This window comes from Lagopus leucura, unplaced genomic scaffold, assembly GCF_019238085.1.
Source record: "Lagopus leucura isolate 7727_CA_CO unplaced genomic scaffold, USGS_WTPT01 Super-Scaffold_1, whole genome shotgun sequence".
Taxonomy (NCBI): domain Eukaryota; kingdom Metazoa; phylum Chordata; class Aves; order Galliformes; family Phasianidae; genus Lagopus; species Lagopus leucura.
This window is the reverse complement of record NW_024962250.1, coordinates 12,068,735-12,086,620: the sequence shown is the minus strand read 5'-3', so window position 1 is coordinate 12,086,620 and position 17,886 is coordinate 12,068,735. Positions and strand designations below refer to the sequence as shown.

The following is a 17,886-nucleotide window of genomic DNA, read 5'->3' as shown; positions in this document are numbered from 1 at the left end:
AAGTATTTGTGCATGTACTTGAAGTCTCAGGTATATAACTGGGTAGAGAATTCAGAAATAATTGAATAAAACCATTGATGCTTAAGGAGTATTATAAAGAAGTGGAGTTCTCTAATGCCTTGTTTCTTTGAACCTAGTAACAGTAACAACAGAGTTTTCAGTTGATGTTTAACTGAACAGGCACTAATAGAAACCTGAGCATCTGACTGTTTTCCACATATTTTTATTTTTTTAGTACTTGAAAGCAGTAATCTTAAGTGCCAGGAGAAGAGGTTACTGAGACTATTTGCACACTCCCCTAGGCAATAATCTGCCAGATTACCTCATCCTATTTAGCAAATATTCTTGCCTGCTAGGTGTTGACTTTCATCCCAAACAGCATTTCCCTGTGCGATGGGCAGTAGATTTTGTACGCATTTCCCCAGTAAGATGCTGGCCTTAATTGCTGTTCTGAGCTGTACTATGTTTCCCTTGTGGAATATCCTGCTCTGCCTCTATCTGAGCTTTCACTGCAGCTTCCTACTGCTCTTTGTTTCCTTGGTGGTTATAGGAAGGTGGGTAAGATATTTTTTACATGAGTATGGAATGCTTTTAGGATGTGTTCTTTTTAATTGTCCGGGAATTATTTCTTTCCTTTTTATAATAAAAGTGTAATTTACTTATCAATCACTCATTCTGTAAGCAAGCAATATGTTATATATGCACATGGAGTGTTTAAATAAAGTGTATTTAAATTATTATGCAGGGAATCAAGACTAGTTTTAGCAAAGCGGTTGATTTTGTATTGCAAAATAGTTCTTCTTTAACATTTAGTTATACACGAGCTGTAGTTATCGGATCTTTTACGTTCCAGTGGTTTCCTTCAGAGATGTACTGCTCCTATTATTTGAAATTCAATTTTGAACCATTCATCAGCTTGTTTCTTTTTCTTATACTGGCTTGTGGTCCTTGTTTTGATCCTAACATGTTCTGCTGATAACCATGAGAGAATAATAGCTAAGTAATACATTTGCATACATTACTGCTAATTTAAAAACTGAATAGCTAGATTTTTCTGTAAAACTCTGAACACAAACATTACAACATTATCAGTCTTTAACTTGTGTCTTGGTTTTATTTCCTGCCAGAAGTGGAAGAGCTATTAACTTCCCTAAAACATATCCAGCATGTTTTGGTAGACCCTCAGAGCCAAGAGGATATCTCTCTCATCTTACAGCTTGTTCAAAATACTGATTTTCAGAATGCATTTAAGATACACAATGCTGTTACAGTGTACATGAACAAAGCCAGTCCTCCATATCCTCTCATCTCCAATGCACAAGAACTAGCACAAGAGGTATGTACAGTATGCATCTCATTGATATGTATACGAAGCATGTAATCATAGCTGTTGTTGAAATGTGTACTTGACAAACTTGTTTGAGTTACTGCATGTTAAATAGAAAATGAATTCCAGTAGTCACTGGTTGCTGTATCCAGTTTTTCCACATTTCCAGGAAAGCGGTAACTGGAGGAATATTTGGGGGATAAGAATGCCCTTTTTGATGTGAATAGTCGTGTAATAGAATTAAAACATGTAAAAGAATTAAACAGAAAAGGGAGCAGTTAAGGACAATTTTTCACATTCACTATTCTTCAGTCCAGGGATTAGGAGTTGCATTGCAGTTATCTGTTATTGTGAGTTTCCTCCAAGTTGAGCCCTGGTTCTTAAATTTGGAAGCATCTCTGAAAATACAACTGTACTGGAAACAAGCATTTTGCTTTAAAGTGAGCAGCAGGTGCTTTAACGTTTTTTTTATTACTACTGTGATCTTCAGATCACGTTTTTTTTCTGATATGACAGCTCTCTTATAAGGCCAAGCACATCTTTTAGAAATGATTAAATTGTGCTTTCAGAAACCTACTTTAGTAAGATCTAAAACTTTCGTATTTTCAGTGAGATCTTAAATGTTTGAAATACTATTACAATTGTAGCTAAGTTAACTATTTTCTTTGAGTCTTACTCACTTGAATGTAGATGCACAGTGCCAGTTTATAGTAGCCTTGCAGTAGAAGTAATGCATGGGAAACGCATCAGATACAAAGTTGCAGATAACAGGAGGATCAGCGGAAGTGCAACAGGTTGCATTCTGCAAAGCCAGCTCCCCAGGCAGGAGAAGTGCACCTGCTCAGACCCGGCTCAGGTGCACTGGCGCATTGCTCACAGATGCATCACTTCCATTTCAGTATAGCAACAGGATTATTTCCGAAGCATCTGGTTTTGTTGGTTTTGCAAGTCAAAGAAAACAATGTTGCAGTCTTAGTTCTTTTGCAGAATAAATTACTGATTCTTGAGAGATGTCACTAAAGCATTCCCCAAAGGCAGAGTTTGCTGATTAATCTGCTGCTCAGGATTTTTGTGTTAATGCTCATCAGTAAGATTGCACCAAAACAAAGTGGGAGTATCTTTCCTGTGAGCTTGCCTATAGTTTATCAGGCTGCCTCTAGGCTGCTCCAGGATGCTTGCTAGGCTTTGTCCAAGTCTAGAGGAACCTTTCAAGTTAACTTCTGTTTGTAAGCCACTTCTTCATACACACATCCTGCCTATAGACCTAGTTTGCATTTTCACTCAGATGCAAGTCGGAGTTTTTAAATATGTATAGAACATTTGAGATTAATATCATAAATGTGATTGGGTTTGCCCTACCCCCCCTCACCCCCCTTCATGGGTATATTTTTTTATTTGGTGCTTAGCAGAAGTTTCCAGGAGGAATGTATGCCTTCCTAAATTACCCTGAAAGACAATCTTCTGTTGGCAACTGTAGTGAAATAGCAGAGCTTTCTCAATGTAGGGAAAACTACAAATCAGTTCTCAAATGTTCATGTTCCTCCCTGCTGTCTTCCCTAACTCCCACATTCTTAGCACATTCCTGTTATTTGCAGGTAGTTTCATAAATCCTAAGATCAGAAGACAGTGCAAAGCCAGTTCTGTGTCTTAGCATAATGCGTAAAGGCATTTAAGAATTAAATATTTTGTTTATCTGATAGAATTTTGTCATCACCTGGAAGAATATTACATAAAAGATGATGTGTTCCTGCTCTCATTTTGATGCTTCATTCCCTGTCTGTGTCTTGTTGCAGGCTTGAAATTCCTGAAGGGAAACATATTGCATACATCTGTGTTCATTTTCAGATGTAATCTAGATTCAACTTCTGATTTATTTAAGCAAATTATATTTTGCAATATGTTAAATGACATCCTGAAATGATTAAGCTGGAAATTCAGGTCAGATATTTCTGTGACCAACAGAAGTGTTGTAAGGAAGAGCTTGAGGCTTCCATTCACGTCGTTCTTGTTTGAACAGATCTTATGCTCATTTTTCAGACCTGTTATTCCTTAATGAATTTTTGCTTCAGGAAAAGTTGTTTTCCACATGCAAGCCGCCCCCAACAGGGGCAGCACGCCCAATTATTTTGTAGGCTTTCTTTTTTTTGTACCTTTTTCTTTTCCCACCTTTAAATATAGGCTTAGGAAGCTCCCTCAGAACGCAGTTCTTTTATCTTTCTGGAGCATTACCTACTTCAAGGTGTTTTTAAAGAGACACTTGGAAAAGTCTGAACAACTGATAACATCTTGATGATACAAAACATTACAAGAAAGAAAAACAGTATATACACACGTCATTTAAAATTAATGTTAAGTAATATTAATGTGCATATTCCATTGCACAGGTCATCAGTGACAGTGTACAAATCTGAAACTTTTGTAGTGTGTGTCCCAGTTTAAAGCTACAAACTCTGAACTCTCTGCTGTTGGAGGCTTTGTGATGTACAAGAGAGCCTATTCTAGAACTCATACATCTGTGGCTCTGACAAAAACAGATGAAAATTCTCATCCTCTGTTTAAGAAAAAAAAAGATTAAGATTTAGTATAAACAGCTTTTCTGAGGTGTAGTCTGGGGAGATTTTCATTTGTCACACTGAACTTAATTCGAGTCTCCATTTTCATTTACTCTTAAAAAGTTTACGTATTTGTAAAAAAAATAATGTAACAGTGTTGTGAAAAATTTTTGCTTTTGATTTTTTTTTTTAAACTTAACAATATTTAAGTGGAACGAGACACTTATTTTCTAGTCCTCTTGAGGAGATTCTTTATATTAGTATATTTGCACTTTTCTTGTTTACTTTGGTAAGCAGATCCCAACAACTCAGGTTTTTCCTTTGCTCTCACTGTTAAGAAACCTTTATTGAATTAAAAAGGTGGAATGGAGCACTTAGGCTTAAGGAATTTATTTTAAAGAGCTAATCTCCATAAAATGTAGTAGTCTATCTCTTAAACAAAAATAGCAGTAAACATCAAATGTAATTAAATTGATTTTAAATCCTTTTAAATTTGACCCAAGGTAGAGGTGAGGATTATGGGAACATGGTCTGAATCTTGACCTTGTAAGAATATTTGATGCAGCATATAAGACAGTTGGTAGTTTTTGGCTTGTAACACCGCAAATCAGATGCCTTGAATATATTCTTGCTATTAAATATACTCAACAGACTCAATTTATATAAATTGTTTCTAAATACCTGATATCATTCACTTTAGGAAGTGTAAACAATGAAATTAGATCAGTTCTTCTGAGAAGACAGAAGACGTGTTTGTAACTTCCAGTATAAATCCTTTAGAATGTGTCTATACATTGCTCCCAACAGTCCTGCTCATTCCATGCCGCATGGTTTTGCAGATTTGATTATATTCTGAATGGCCAATATGATGCCAGTGCGTGCCCTCTGCTATGTGTCTCGCAGTATGCCTCCAAGTTGTGGCTTTTATAATGAAACCATATTAATAATTTTTTTTTAACTGTTTGAGCTCAAGTTTACGTAACTAACAGTAAAAACTGGCTTGAAGGGTTAAGAAAATAGTAGTATTGCCACAGGTTTAGCGTGGAATGCTTATACTGTCTGTGGCGTGTCACTTCTGGAAAATCAGCCTAGATTCAGATTTCTTTACCTGATAAGACATGGAATTCTTTACCTTAAATAACAAAGCAATCTGACGTGCAGCTGTACCAGTGTGATAAGCGTTGCACATAGCAGACTGAACCTTTCCTAATGCTTCAACCATTATATTAAGCAAATAAATAATATATTTATCTTTTCCTTAGGAAGGAGGTGGAGGAGCTGTTAGAGTTTTTGAATAATGTAATTATTCAAAGAGGAAATTCAGCTGCAATAAAGGATGTTGTTGCATAGAGAATGACTGACTGGTTGGGCCAAGTTCTAAGGCATGGAAAAATAAAGCAGGAGGGGAGATGGCTGTTCTTGGCATCTTAACATATATATGCCTTATTGTGCACTTTTGTTTCAAACTGTTTAATCTGTGTGTCACGTAGCAACTAGCAAAATGTTACTATAAATAATATATGGTTCAGGATTGCTTTTATATTGCTTTTTTTATTGTATAAATTCACAAAGACGTGCGGATTTGATTCTGAGATATAACAATACCTACAGATGTATGTAGTACATTTTTTTTCTCTGTGTAATACTCAGCATCTGGCCATGTGTTCCAAGTGTCTTGCTTGCAGGACTTCTAACTGGGGATAATAGCTTCCTGGCAGCTGCAGAGATATGACTTAGGTCAAACTGATGGGAAGCTGAATTCCTTCTGTTCTCTGTGGTTTGATCTAAATTAATTCTTCAATTTAGTTCTTGATTTTATGTCACATTTTACATCCTGAAGACTAAAAAACTCATGGGGGAAAGAATGTTTCCATCTCACAGGAAGCTGCTGTTACATATAATCTACTCTTGATTCCTCTAGCTTCATTAGTGCTTTTGGACTCATGACTTTGGTGCAGATTAGGCCTGAAGATAATTGCTGTGGAAAGTATCTTCTTCAGCCTTGCTTTTAGATAAGGGGGAATTCCCTGCTCCTGGCTTTCCTTTAAAACATACAGGGATTTTCTGTATTTGAGATGATGGCAAGGCCTGTTTAACTGAACAGGAATGCAAACCTTTTTTGGCAACAAAAGCTACTTGAGCAAGAACAGTTGTCTTACTGTGGATTATTCTTTTCCTTAGCAAAAAAAAAAAAAAAAAAAAAAAAAGGTATTAAAAAAAATAGCTGAAGAAAACTGGTTTGCTGAGATGTTGGTATTTTGATGTTTTGACTCTTAGAGTTTTTGAAACAGATGTTCCAGCAAGTGCTGCAAAACCTGTTTTGGAATCTTTGGTTTTGCTGCTGGTAGAAATACTAATAAACCATCTGCTTTTAGGGAAAAGGAAGTCTGGTCACATTAGTGAGAAACTAGCCCAGTTTGATAGATGTAGCAATATTTGCAAAGTAGGCTTCATTGTAGCTAATTGTGCTGTCAGGTTCCTTTCTCAACTTCTTTGTGTAGGTCTCTTGCAGTAGCTGAGCTCGTTGTTGGTTTCTGTTGAGAAATGCATGTGATATACTGGATACCAGTTAGCATTCGATAGAAAATCACTGAAGCACAGCATGCTGGAGTAGTCCTGCGATCTCACTGCACATTTTTCTAACGTGTACTAGGCCAGGCTCAGTGCATCGGTATAACAGTTATTGGGCATGTTGTACTTTCATAAAATGAATAATTGCAATTAGGGTTTTGTGCTTCAGTTGAGGAATGAATGAAGATTGATGAATCACTGGGTAGAGTGAGAGCTTTACTACTTTATTTCTTTTCAGGTTCAGAGTGTTTTAAAACCCAGTCACCACAAGGATGGGCAGGAACTTAATGCCTTGCTGAATGCCCCTCACATGCAGGTAAAACAAATTGTTGTCTTCTACAGGTATTACAAGCTAATTTTCACATGAGCAAGGTAGCATTAGATCAGTAATGTCAGTGGCAACACATGAACTACTTTACTTTTCTGTGGTTTTTTTTCTGTGATAGATACAGTCATTGCATTCTTATCATAGGGTGCATAAAGGGAATTTTGTCCATGACTTACAGATGAAGTAAATTTTGTAGTTTTGACTGCAGCTAGTTTTTTTGCTTCTGTGTCTTCATTCACATATATAGTAAACCAATGTCTGGCTTTTTTCAAGGAGAAATTGTAAGTATAGTCACAACTTTGCATTCAAAGTAGTTTTGTATTATTTTCTAAAACTGAAAGCAAACTTTTTTGCAGGTAGAAACTACATAGTTGTGATAAATCTTTTCTATTGCTTGAGTCGTTTTGTAATATTCTTTAATTGTGTATAGAGCTTTCAAATTGCAGAATTTCATTGATTGTTACTGTTTTGTATGCATATGAAATTAGGATTTTACTGTAACTGAGCTGATTTCATTTAACGCTAGGCACTTCTACTAGCTCATGATAAGGTTGCAGAACAAGAAATGCAACCCGAGCCTGTTGCAGATGAAAAAATTTATGAAAATGTTGGCACGTATGGAGGGGAGACGGTTAAAATAGTTCGCATTGAGAAAGCTCGAGACATTCCCTTGGTAAGTGTTGGTACTCGCTCAGTTATACTTGAAGCAGGTGAGCAGTATTTGCAGATGACTGCGAGAGTCTTAGAATTTGAATGTGAAAGTTATGTTTAACTCAAGAATCATTTTCTTCCCCACCTGCCCAATTGAGAAATGGTAATGTATGATTACTTAATATGCATTTTGATATAACAGTAAACATGTTACCACATAGAGCCTGTATAGCTTTCATCATGTGGATTTGGACAGGGTATTATTATAGAAGTCACTATCCAAGCTTAGCTGCAGGGAAGCTTAGATCCTTGTCCAATTACAGAAGTCTATGTTGTGTTAGTGCTCTTTTTCATTTTCTATTTGCATCTTTCCAAGAAGTGTTTAGGAAAGTTTTTATAAAAAAAAAAAAAAAAAAAAAAAAAAAGAAAAAAAAAATCTTATACTGTAGAGTAATTCAATTCTTCAATCTCTAACACCACTTAAAGAAACAAATGTTTTTTTTTTGTAAACTAGAGCATTGCTTGTATACATCCAAGCTGTTACATGCATTTTCTTTCAACAGAGAAACGTCTCATCACTGGCTTGAAATATTTGCAATAGATGGCTTTGAGTTTGTGATATGTAATAAATTCAGAATTTGTTGCTACTGCACAGGGTGCTACTGTTCGTAATGAAATGGATTCTGTCATCATTAGTCGAATAGTCAAAGGAGGTGCTGCAGAGAAGAGTGGGCTGTTACATGAAGGGGATGAAGTTCTGGAGATCAATGGCATTGAGATTCGTGGCAAAGATGTTAATGAAGTTTTTGATTTACTGGTGAGTTGGGGATTTCATTTTCCATGCAAAAAATACTCCTCTAAATGTGAAGTGTGTTAGCTCTGCTTGTCATTTGTAGTCATATTTAGAATTATTTTAGAGCCGTTTTTTACTCTCATATTTAATACTCACACATGGAGGGTCATTTCAAGCTTGCTTTCTCATGCAAGGTGCAATTTTAGTAAGTATAATGGCAGCTAAATGGAAAAATGAGCCTTACAAATATGAACAGGTCAAGCTGTCATCTTGAGACTTGTTCTTATGACTTCTAAGGAAAAGCTTTGCTTAGCTGTGAAAAGCCATGATTTTTTTTTTTCATCTGTCTCAGGCTTAGTCCTCAGTTAATATCAATAAATGTGTGTCTGCATCGTTCTGTCCCTTCCCTTGAGTAGGTACATAAGGTGTTGTGGTGGGGACAGTGAGGACAGATGTCCACAGTGGTAGTCCATGCCACGTAATACCATGCTCAGGAAGAAAAAATAGACAATGAGCCATTTCTTCTGATGCTGATTTTTTTTTTAGGTCTGTTTGGTTTTAAACACTCATATATTAAATTCTTGACCCATGAGTCTTTCTTGCTTTTGATCTTACGATTCTCTCCCATGTGCCTTTTGGGGAGAGTAGCGAGTAAGCAGTTGGCAGTAGTTTCTGGCTGGACTCAACCCACTGCTAATTATTTCACATGGGACATTTACCTGACCAGACTTCTTACTCTTTCCCTCCTAACAAAAAACCTTTTTGTCTAGCAGCTTACCAACAAAAGATACTTTTCTCTTTGTTACACTTGTAACATTCATAGCAAAGCTGTGCATCAATTCAAAAGGTATTAGATAAAACCAGCAAAAAATCCATCAGGAACTAGAACATTTCTGCCTTTACTAAGTTCTGGCAAGCTAGGGTGCCAGTAGCTGGGGATTGTACATACTTCATTTTGCCCAATATTCCTCTGTTTCTATGCTCTTCCTTGGCACCTGCTATTGAATAGTGTCTGCGATGGGTCACTTGGAACCTTACTGTGAGTCTTTAGTCTCCATCAGAGGAGATCATTCTGTAAAAGTGAAAATGGATGAAAGTACATTTTTTTCCACCTTTACTACAGACCTTTGGAAATACTAGCACGTATTTATTAAGAGGATCTTTGGGAAGAAGTTACAAAGAAACATATATAGTAAATATTTGAATTACTTAGTGAATGTGAGCTCTGTATACAAATGAAAATCAGGGCAAAGACTTGAGTTCTTCTGTAAGTTTCATTTATTATAGGAAGTACAAACATTATCAATAAATGATGTCTTCTAGTGTAGGACTGTAGTTTTTAATGGACACTGTCCATCTTTTCTGATGGTTCTGCTGGATTGGTGCATGGAGGGAGGCTGAGTGGAGAGAATTAGAGGCAGAAATGGTTTTCTTGAGCCATTTATTTGAAAAGCCTTCAGTCTCCATGTGTTTTGGATCAGAGGTGTGTGAGATCCTTTATGCGATTAGCTCCGTTGCCATCCATGTTTTCAAAAGAAGCCATCCATATTTAGCTACATCCTTCTGCCTTTGGAAAAATATGTTTTGTATGTGCTTAACAGATAATTAAACAGTAGCAGTTTAACTCTCTGTGGAGATCTTGTTCTCCATTTGAACAGGTCCTACAACTTAGAGTTACAGAACAAAAGATGCAGTATGGATACATATGTATTATTTATGTGTTACATATGTTTGTAGGAGCAATTGATAAAAACCTCAAGATGTCCTAGTTTAAAAAACTAGTTTTTAAGCTTCATAATTATTTGTATGCTGACTTTTTTTTTGTTTTGTAATGTTAAATTTTAGAAGTTATAAAAAGTTAAAAAAAAAAAAAAAAAAAGCTTCAGTCCCCAAAGAATACTTAAGAACAGAAGAGAAAGAAATTTCTTGCATTCTAATTCTTGCCTCACCCGTTGTGCCTAAAATGATAATGAAGTGGCATGTGACTTCAGACAAGGCTACTCATGCTATCTCTGTGAAATTCTGTGCATTCCTCAAGAAAGTATGCATACTAACTGAAAATGGTGGATTTTCCTTTCTTACAGCCTAATCATATTATCCTCGGTTGTGTTTACTTCATTTAAGCCTGAAGTGTCAATTTTTGGTGATACTCATATGCGCTTTAGTTTATGCAGCATCAATTGTTACGGTTTATGGAAAGTTGTATAGAAAGTGAGATGCATAGGCCTCTTCAGGATTTGGCACATGTATTAAAATAGATGTTTGTTACATGGAGAAATAAAGTGTGTGCAAGAGTATGCAAGCAACTATGACTGCTCTAAAACCAAGACATGTATTAAGTTCCCTTTTCTTTGTAGATGCTGTTTCAATGTTAGGTACCTATGTAGAATTCGTATGTTCTGGTTGAATCTTTAAAAAGTGTTCTGTATGCTTTGGTAGCGTTAAACAGCATAAAAACATACTAGAGATGTTTAGATTTAAAAGCACTGTCGCATTTATGTAATTTCAGGGTTAAAGTTTCCTAGGTATTTTCTCCTATTAGCCTAGCTCTGCTTGGTATTTTCAACTGAGCAATAGAATGTGCTCTATTTGGTCCTCTATTTGTCTCAAGTCTCTGCAAGTGTTCTATTTAAAATAGAAATGGGTTATACATAATCTGGAGCTCTACATTTTTGTAATCTGAATATGAGCATTTGGTTTTCTAATCCGTTGCTGAATCACTGCAACTGTATGTTAACAGACCTTTTTTTATCTCAGGCTGACATGCATGGCACTCTGACCTTTGTATTGATTCCCAGTCAGCAGAGCAAGCCACCTCCTGCTAAGGAGACAGTTGTAAGTAGCTTTACATACCCTTGGTGATGCATACCCTATTTTTCCAGTAGAGCTTAGAACTTTTGTTTTGTAGGTTAAAATTGTTCTGTAGGTTATTTACACAGCAAAACAAAAACCAAATTGCAATTATTTAAATAGTTTGTTACCAGACTTGCACCTGAGTGAACTGTTAAAAACGATTGACAGTGATAAGCTGAAACATGGTGTATTTCTAACTCTGTTTCTAAAATAATAAGAATTTAATAAAAGTAGCACCACTTATGCTTCTGAAATTCTATTTGGAACTTCTCCGTTTCTCTATTTTATATATATGAATTGATTTGATAGAAGTTAAGTGTTCTACTCTAATTTGTAAATATGCTTTGTGAAGAAAAATCTGTATACTGGATGCTTTTGGTATCTTTGTAGTTAACATAACCTTTCCTTAGTTCACTTCAAGAATTTGAAGAAAGATTGCACAGATTTCTATCAAAGCAAAAAAAAAACCCTAAAACTTAAATGTTTGGTGGTGAAGTAAAGTATTTTTGAAGTGAAATTTTATCTGAAAGCCATAAAATGGGTCTCATTCTGTGTTTGCTATTTAAATATAAGTAAATGAGAATATCTGTGATTCTTTTTGAGTGCTAAGGGCTTAGATTTGTAGCTCAGGATTTTTTGTTGTTGTTGTTCCTAAAGTGGTTAAAAAAATTTGTAGGCTCTAGAATTAATAAAACTTGAAATTCAGGCTTTTATCCATTCCAGTGGATATCCAGTGGAATCCAATGGATTCCAGTCTCCTGTATGTCCTAGATACAGTCTGCATTCTATAGGAGTTATCTTGGAGTTTTTTTATATCAAACCTCATCTTTAGTTACGGGAAGATGGAGGTGCAACTCTTCTGAAGTCACGGATTTTTCCTTTTTTTTACATTCTTATCTTCCACAGATACATGTGAAAGCACATTTTGACTATGATCCTTCTGATGACCCTTATGTCCCCTGCCGAGAGTTAGGCCTGTCTTTTCAAAAAGGAGATATACTCCATGTTATCAGCCAAGAAGACCCAAACTGGTGGCAGGCTTACAGAGATGGAGATGAAGATAACCAACCACTGGCAGGCCTTATTCCTGGTAAATAAAGATCTAGAAAAACCTTGAAAAGTTGTTGTTCCTATAGTTGTAGGAGGCAATATTTTGATTTTTTTTTTTTTTTTTTAAGAGCTCATATCCACAGCCTTAAAATACCTATGACTTTGAAGATTTTGCAGCAGAGCCCACTGTTGGTTTCATTATACGTTTATTTGAAAGGTTGACCTTTTAGAAGCATCTCCATGTATAAATGTAAAAAGTTAAACATCAAGTAAAACGACCACTTCCACTGCAGTTCACGTTTCCTAAATTACTCTGTATTTCTTTATTCTTTTACCCTGGCAACTCTATGGATTCAGAGTTCCCTCTGCTGGCTACAGCAGCAAAATTGGACTTCAACCTGCTTGTTGCATCCGGAGATGAGAGCAGCTTTTAGGTTTCACACTATTTCAAGTAGTATCTTTGAAAAATATATTTTCAGGTAGTAACTTTTCTATGTGTTTTCACTCAGCCAAGAGCTTCAGTTATTGTAATAATCAAGCTTCCTTTCTAACTGCTGAAAGCCTTTGAGTAACTGAAGTCAGTATATAATTTTTCTCTTGAAGTATGTAATGTATTCCAGTTCACCACAGTTCTTAGCAGATGAACAGATGTAAATTCCATAGAACAGTATGCTATTATTTTATAATATTTGAATAAGGTCAGGGAAACGCTGATTTTAAATGTAGCATAGTATTTTTTTCAAGCTGAAATTTTAGAAATGTAGCATAAATATAACATACATAATATTAAAAAATAAGAAAAATATATGACCACAATGACAAAAATGTAGTCTTCCCCATGTTTTCAGTTTTCAGACAAAACTATCCAGAAAAGTACGAGGCTGTGCCATTCTCACTCGATGATTATGTTTTGGAAGCAATAAACTGGTTTCTCATCAACTTCAACCTCCGCGAATCTTACTTGTTAGAATTTTTAGAATTTTTTAGAATTTTTCACTCCTTCCATCATTCAGACAAATTTTAGGACGTGATGGGAAGGAAATCAGCTGAGTTCTTAGTTCCCATTTCCTGCTAAATACAGCATTGTTGCCAGTGTTAAGACAGCTGAAGAAAATGATAGTCAAACAATATGAAAATCCTGAGGAAGTATAGCTTGCATTTGATGGTAGTGCTTGCTTAGTGGCTTGCTTGGCAGCAAATATGGAAGTAGTATTTATTTAAAAAGCACCATATGAGTATTACGAAATAATTAAAAAAAAAAATCCTGAAAAATTAATTGTGAATGTCACCCAAATTAGACAGTACTAAAAAGACAACAGATACTTTTGTGTACATGAGTTACATCACTTCCAAATACTGTCAGTTTTGAAGGGTATTGTTAATGTACATATCCAGATTAATTGTGCTGAGTTTCTGAGTTTCATTCTATTAAGGTAATAGAATTTTACATCTTTATAACAAGCAGTTTTCCCCAACAAATTTCTGTTTTATGACATATTCTACTAGAAGCTTCAGAGATTTAAAATCTTAACCAAATGAGTAAGTCATTAGAAGAAGGTATGGAAATGTACACGTACTTATGACTATACATAATAACCGTTTTCAAAAGTTAACTGCTTTCATTTTTCCTTAAAATGCTTTCAGGAAAAAGTTTTCAGCAACAAAGAGAAGCAATGAAGCAAACTATAGAAGAAGACAAGGAGCCGGAGAAATCAGGTTAGATCTGTGCTTTTTGAGGAAAAAGGTGTCTAACTAATAGTACTGTTAATTACTATTATCTAGAACCTTGTCAGTGTAGAGAGAAAATTCTCCATTTTTATAATACCAGTGTGGTGCTTGCTTGAAGTTCTTGATGTAAATGCAGGCCTGAATTTAGTTTCAATCAGTTTAGTTTCAGTTTTAGAATTTAATATCAATCAGAGTATTTTCTCATAATTATTATGCACAGTGTAGATTAATGTAAGGGAATTTTGAGTGCCTCCTTTTTCTTAAAGAATTTTACTTGTAGCAAGACCCAGTTGAAGCTCCTGCTATGCAGAATTTGCTTCATACACTCTACTGGTGTAATGAAATAAACAACCTAATGTTTTCAGATCTTCAAATCCATATAGTTAGTAAGATAGGAAGCATTTTACCTCATGGGTATGTAATTGTGATGACTTCATTTTGATTAGGAAAACTCTGGTGTGCGAAGAAGAACAAAAAGAAACGGAAGAAGGTTTTATACAATGCAAATAAAAATGATGGTAAGTAACATCTTTTACATAGTGTGCATTTATGAGTAACTATAGAAGATTTAATAAATGCTCCTGTTTTATTTCCCCAGAAAGCAAAAATAAATAAATAAATAAAATAAAAAAATCTGTCTTGGTTTACTAGACGGAGTCAATCTTTGAGGTTGTAGAGGGGAGCTTCCTGAAACCTTGCTCTGCAGGACAAATGACACGTTCAACAAGCAATAATGCATTGACCTTTTTATTGTTTTTCTTTCAAGATTATGATAATGAAGAAATATTAACTTATGAGGAAATGTCACTGTATCATCAACCAGCAAACAGAAAACGACCTATTGTTCTCATTGGCCCACAGAACTGTGGCCAAAATGAATTGCGGCAGAGACTTATGAATAACGAAGTGGATCGCTTTGCCTCTGCTGTTCCCCGTAAGTTTGATAAGCAGATATGATTGCTTATTCTAAACATTGCCTACACCCAAACCCTCTTGTGATTAAAATTGTAATTAGAAATTAAGGGGTTTTGAGGAGGTTACAGTCAGCTCTTTGGTGAGGAACAAATTATGTCTTGTGTGGCAGGCACTAGCCTTTGTAAGTAAATGCAAATCCAGTGTCCCAACATAGTGCTATAGAGGTATTATATGACACGCATATTTTTCAATCTGGATAAAGTCGGATTGAGTTACAGAAGGTTAAAGAAGAAACTGGCACATCTAACAAATAATCTGTGGACTAGTTATCCTGCATAAACTTAAACTTTAGATGGATTTAATACTTTTCCAAACTATTTACATTTCATTGAATTTTACATAAAATGTCTTTTGTACCTGAAATTAGTATTATAAATAACTAACAGCTTTTTTTCACCTCCAGAATGCAGCTGCATGGGTGAAATTTATTCTTAACTGACTGTTTTTTCTTAGATAAATGTAAGAAGACATCTGAATGTAGATTCGGTCTTTGACTGATCCATCTCTCCAGTATTGTTTATTACACAGAATAAAATACATGTATTTCTTAGCTATTTTAATCAAATGCTGATATTTTCTTTTCACTTGAGTAGGTATGTTTCATTCAGTTTATTTTTTGTGGTTTTGTTTGTAGATACAACTCGGAGCAGGCGGGAAACTGAAGTAGCTGGCAGGGATTACCATTTTGTTTCCCGACAAGCATTTGAGAATGACATAGCTGCAGGGAAGTTTATTGAATATGGAGAATTTGAAAAGAATCTTTATGGTACTAGTATAGACTCCGTGCGGCAAGTGATCAATTCTGGCAAGATATGCCTTTTAAATCTTCACACTCAGGTATGGCAGAAGCTGTTGTCTGCTACGCTTCAATTTTAGCAGCTACTGTGAAAGTCTTGAGAGAGAGATTTTAAGTTGATGTAAAATTAGTCTGTCTGTTTCCATGTTTATTCCAACTTATTTTCAGTGGTGTTCAGTGGACCATTTAGTGTTCTGTGTATTTTCAAACACGGAACAAAAAGGTTGCATTCATAACTTTTGTTTCTGTGCTAAGGTTAAAAGGGATATTAGTTTCCAGATATTTCTCACTAGCTCTAATTTTCTGAATTTAAAAATCAAGATTTTGCTCTAATTTTATGAGCTCTAAGGTGTTAGAAGATGGAAAAGCTTTTGGAAAATTCAGATTGCGGTCAGGTCATTTTTATGTATGTCTTGATATATGCGTAGCCTGGCAATAAATAGTCTGAGCATACAGTGTGTTTGGCATCCTGTATTACAATCTTCAAAATAGGAAATGTTCAACTGGAATTTTTTTTCAAAGACCTCTCAATTTTTCTAATTGATTAGAATATATTATATATATTAGAAATAGAATTTTTTTTCTAAGACCTCTCAAAAGTTTCTAATTCCCTAGCGTTTTGAGGAAAATTGCTTCAATTTAGATTACTTGTTTGATTTTGAAATTCTTGAACAAAAGTAAATGTTTGGAGTCCATAACTGTGAGAAATATTGGAATGTAAATCTTGTAGGAAATGGTGACTGAATTCTGAGTGGCAGTAGTAATACTGTTATTGTTAATTGGATGGAAATTTCTTAGGTGTTCAATATTTAATACTTTTTCTACAGTCACTGAAGACACTACGAAATTCTGACTTGAAGCCATATATTATATTTGTCGCGCCACCTTCGCAAGAGAGATTACGTGCTTTGTTGGCCAAAGAAGGGAAAAATCCAAAGGTAATATATCTAACGCTTCTTCTGAAGCCATTCTGCTTTTTTACGTATGGTTCTGGAATGCTTTTGGTGAACAAATGCATGTGCTCTTTTTTTTTTTTTTTTTTTTTTTGTTTTGGAATTGGATGCTGGCATGGTACTGACAATGTAGAGGAGGTGGTTAGTCAGAGATCTCTGCTCCAGGCTAGTGAGCAGACTACACTAGCTGAACATGAGAGATGTGTGACAGGAGAATCCATTTGCCTGGGGCACACATCCCGGCATTTGGGTACAAAGATGATGTTTAATTTCAAAACTGCAGAAAATATGACTTTGTGTTCAAGGTAACCTGGGAATGATTTTAGGGAGGAATTTTTTTTCTTTTTAGAATTTATCTGGTCTTGAAAAAGCACTTACTTAAAAAAATGTATTTTAAACCTCTTTGGATAAAATTATTTCTGTGCTTGATCCTGTGTGATTGTTTCTCAAGACCTCAGCTTACCCAGTTCAGATCAATTATTTAAATGCAAAGCTAGCATTGACAGAATTGACACCTGCAAATTAAGCCAGGATGTTTGAAAGCTCAGAAGAGGTCCTTATTAATTTATGGGACACACATGGCATCAGCCACAACAACCCTAGGCAACTCTGCAGGTTTTGGGCAGAGTGGCTGGAATGAAGACTGTACAGAAGAAATGAACTTGGGGGGTGTTGGTCAATGTTTGGCTGAACGTGAACCTGCAGCGTGCCCAGTGGCCAAGAAGGTCAAGATTATCCCAGCTTGTATCAGTAGTAGTGTTGCCAGCAGGAACAGGGAAGTGATCATCCCTCTGTTCTCAGTACTGATGAGGCTGCGCCTCAAGTACTGTGTTCAGTTTTGGGCCCCTCACTACAAGAAAGACAGCACAGTCCTGGAGTGTGACCAGAAAAGGGCAGTGGCGCTTTTGAGGGGTCTGCAACACAAGTCTTATGGGAAGTGGCTGAGGGAACTGGAATTGTTTAATCTGGAGAAGAGGAGGCTCAGGAGAGACCTTACTCTCTACAGTTACCTGAAAGGAGGTTGTAGTGAGGTGGGGTTCAGCCTCTCATTACATCTCTAGTCATATGGAAAAAGTTGCACCAGAGGAGATTCAGGTTAAACGGTAGGAAAAATTCCTTCTCCAAAAGAGTGGCCAGACACTGGAATGGGTTGCTCAGGGAGGTGGTGGAGTCACTATCCCTGGGGGGAGGCATTGTAAAAACATTTAGGTGTTGTACTGAGGGACATGGTTTAGTGGGGAAATATTGGTGATAGGTGGATGGTTGGACTGGATGGTCTTGTAGGTCTTTTCCAACCTTGGCAATTCCG

The 17,886-nt window shown here is 35.9% G+C and overlaps 1 protein-coding gene across 1 annotated transcript in view; it reads left to right on the top strand.

The window, feature by feature from the left end:
- Positions 1-17,886, top strand: part of PALS1 (protein associated with LIN7 1, MAGUK family member) — a 51,264-nt gene that overhangs the window by 29,997 nt on the left and 3,381 nt on the right. The window contains exons 3-13 of the mRNA XM_042863823.1: positions 1,128-1,336; positions 6,689-6,766; positions 7,305-7,451; positions 8,085-8,246; positions 10,980-11,057; positions 11,982-12,165; positions 13,770-13,841; positions 14,300-14,371; positions 14,620-14,787; positions 15,463-15,665; positions 16,452-16,562. Coding sequence (XP_042719757.1) covers positions 1,128-1,336; positions 6,689-6,766; positions 7,305-7,451; positions 8,085-8,246; positions 10,980-11,057; positions 11,982-12,165; positions 13,770-13,841; positions 14,300-14,371; positions 14,620-14,787; positions 15,463-15,665; positions 16,452-16,562 — 1,484 coding nt within the window. The remainder of the gene's footprint in view (positions 1-1,127; positions 1,337-6,688; positions 6,767-7,304; positions 7,452-8,084; positions 8,247-10,979; positions 11,058-11,981; positions 12,166-13,769; positions 13,842-14,299; positions 14,372-14,619; positions 14,788-15,462; positions 15,666-16,451; positions 16,563-17,886) is intronic.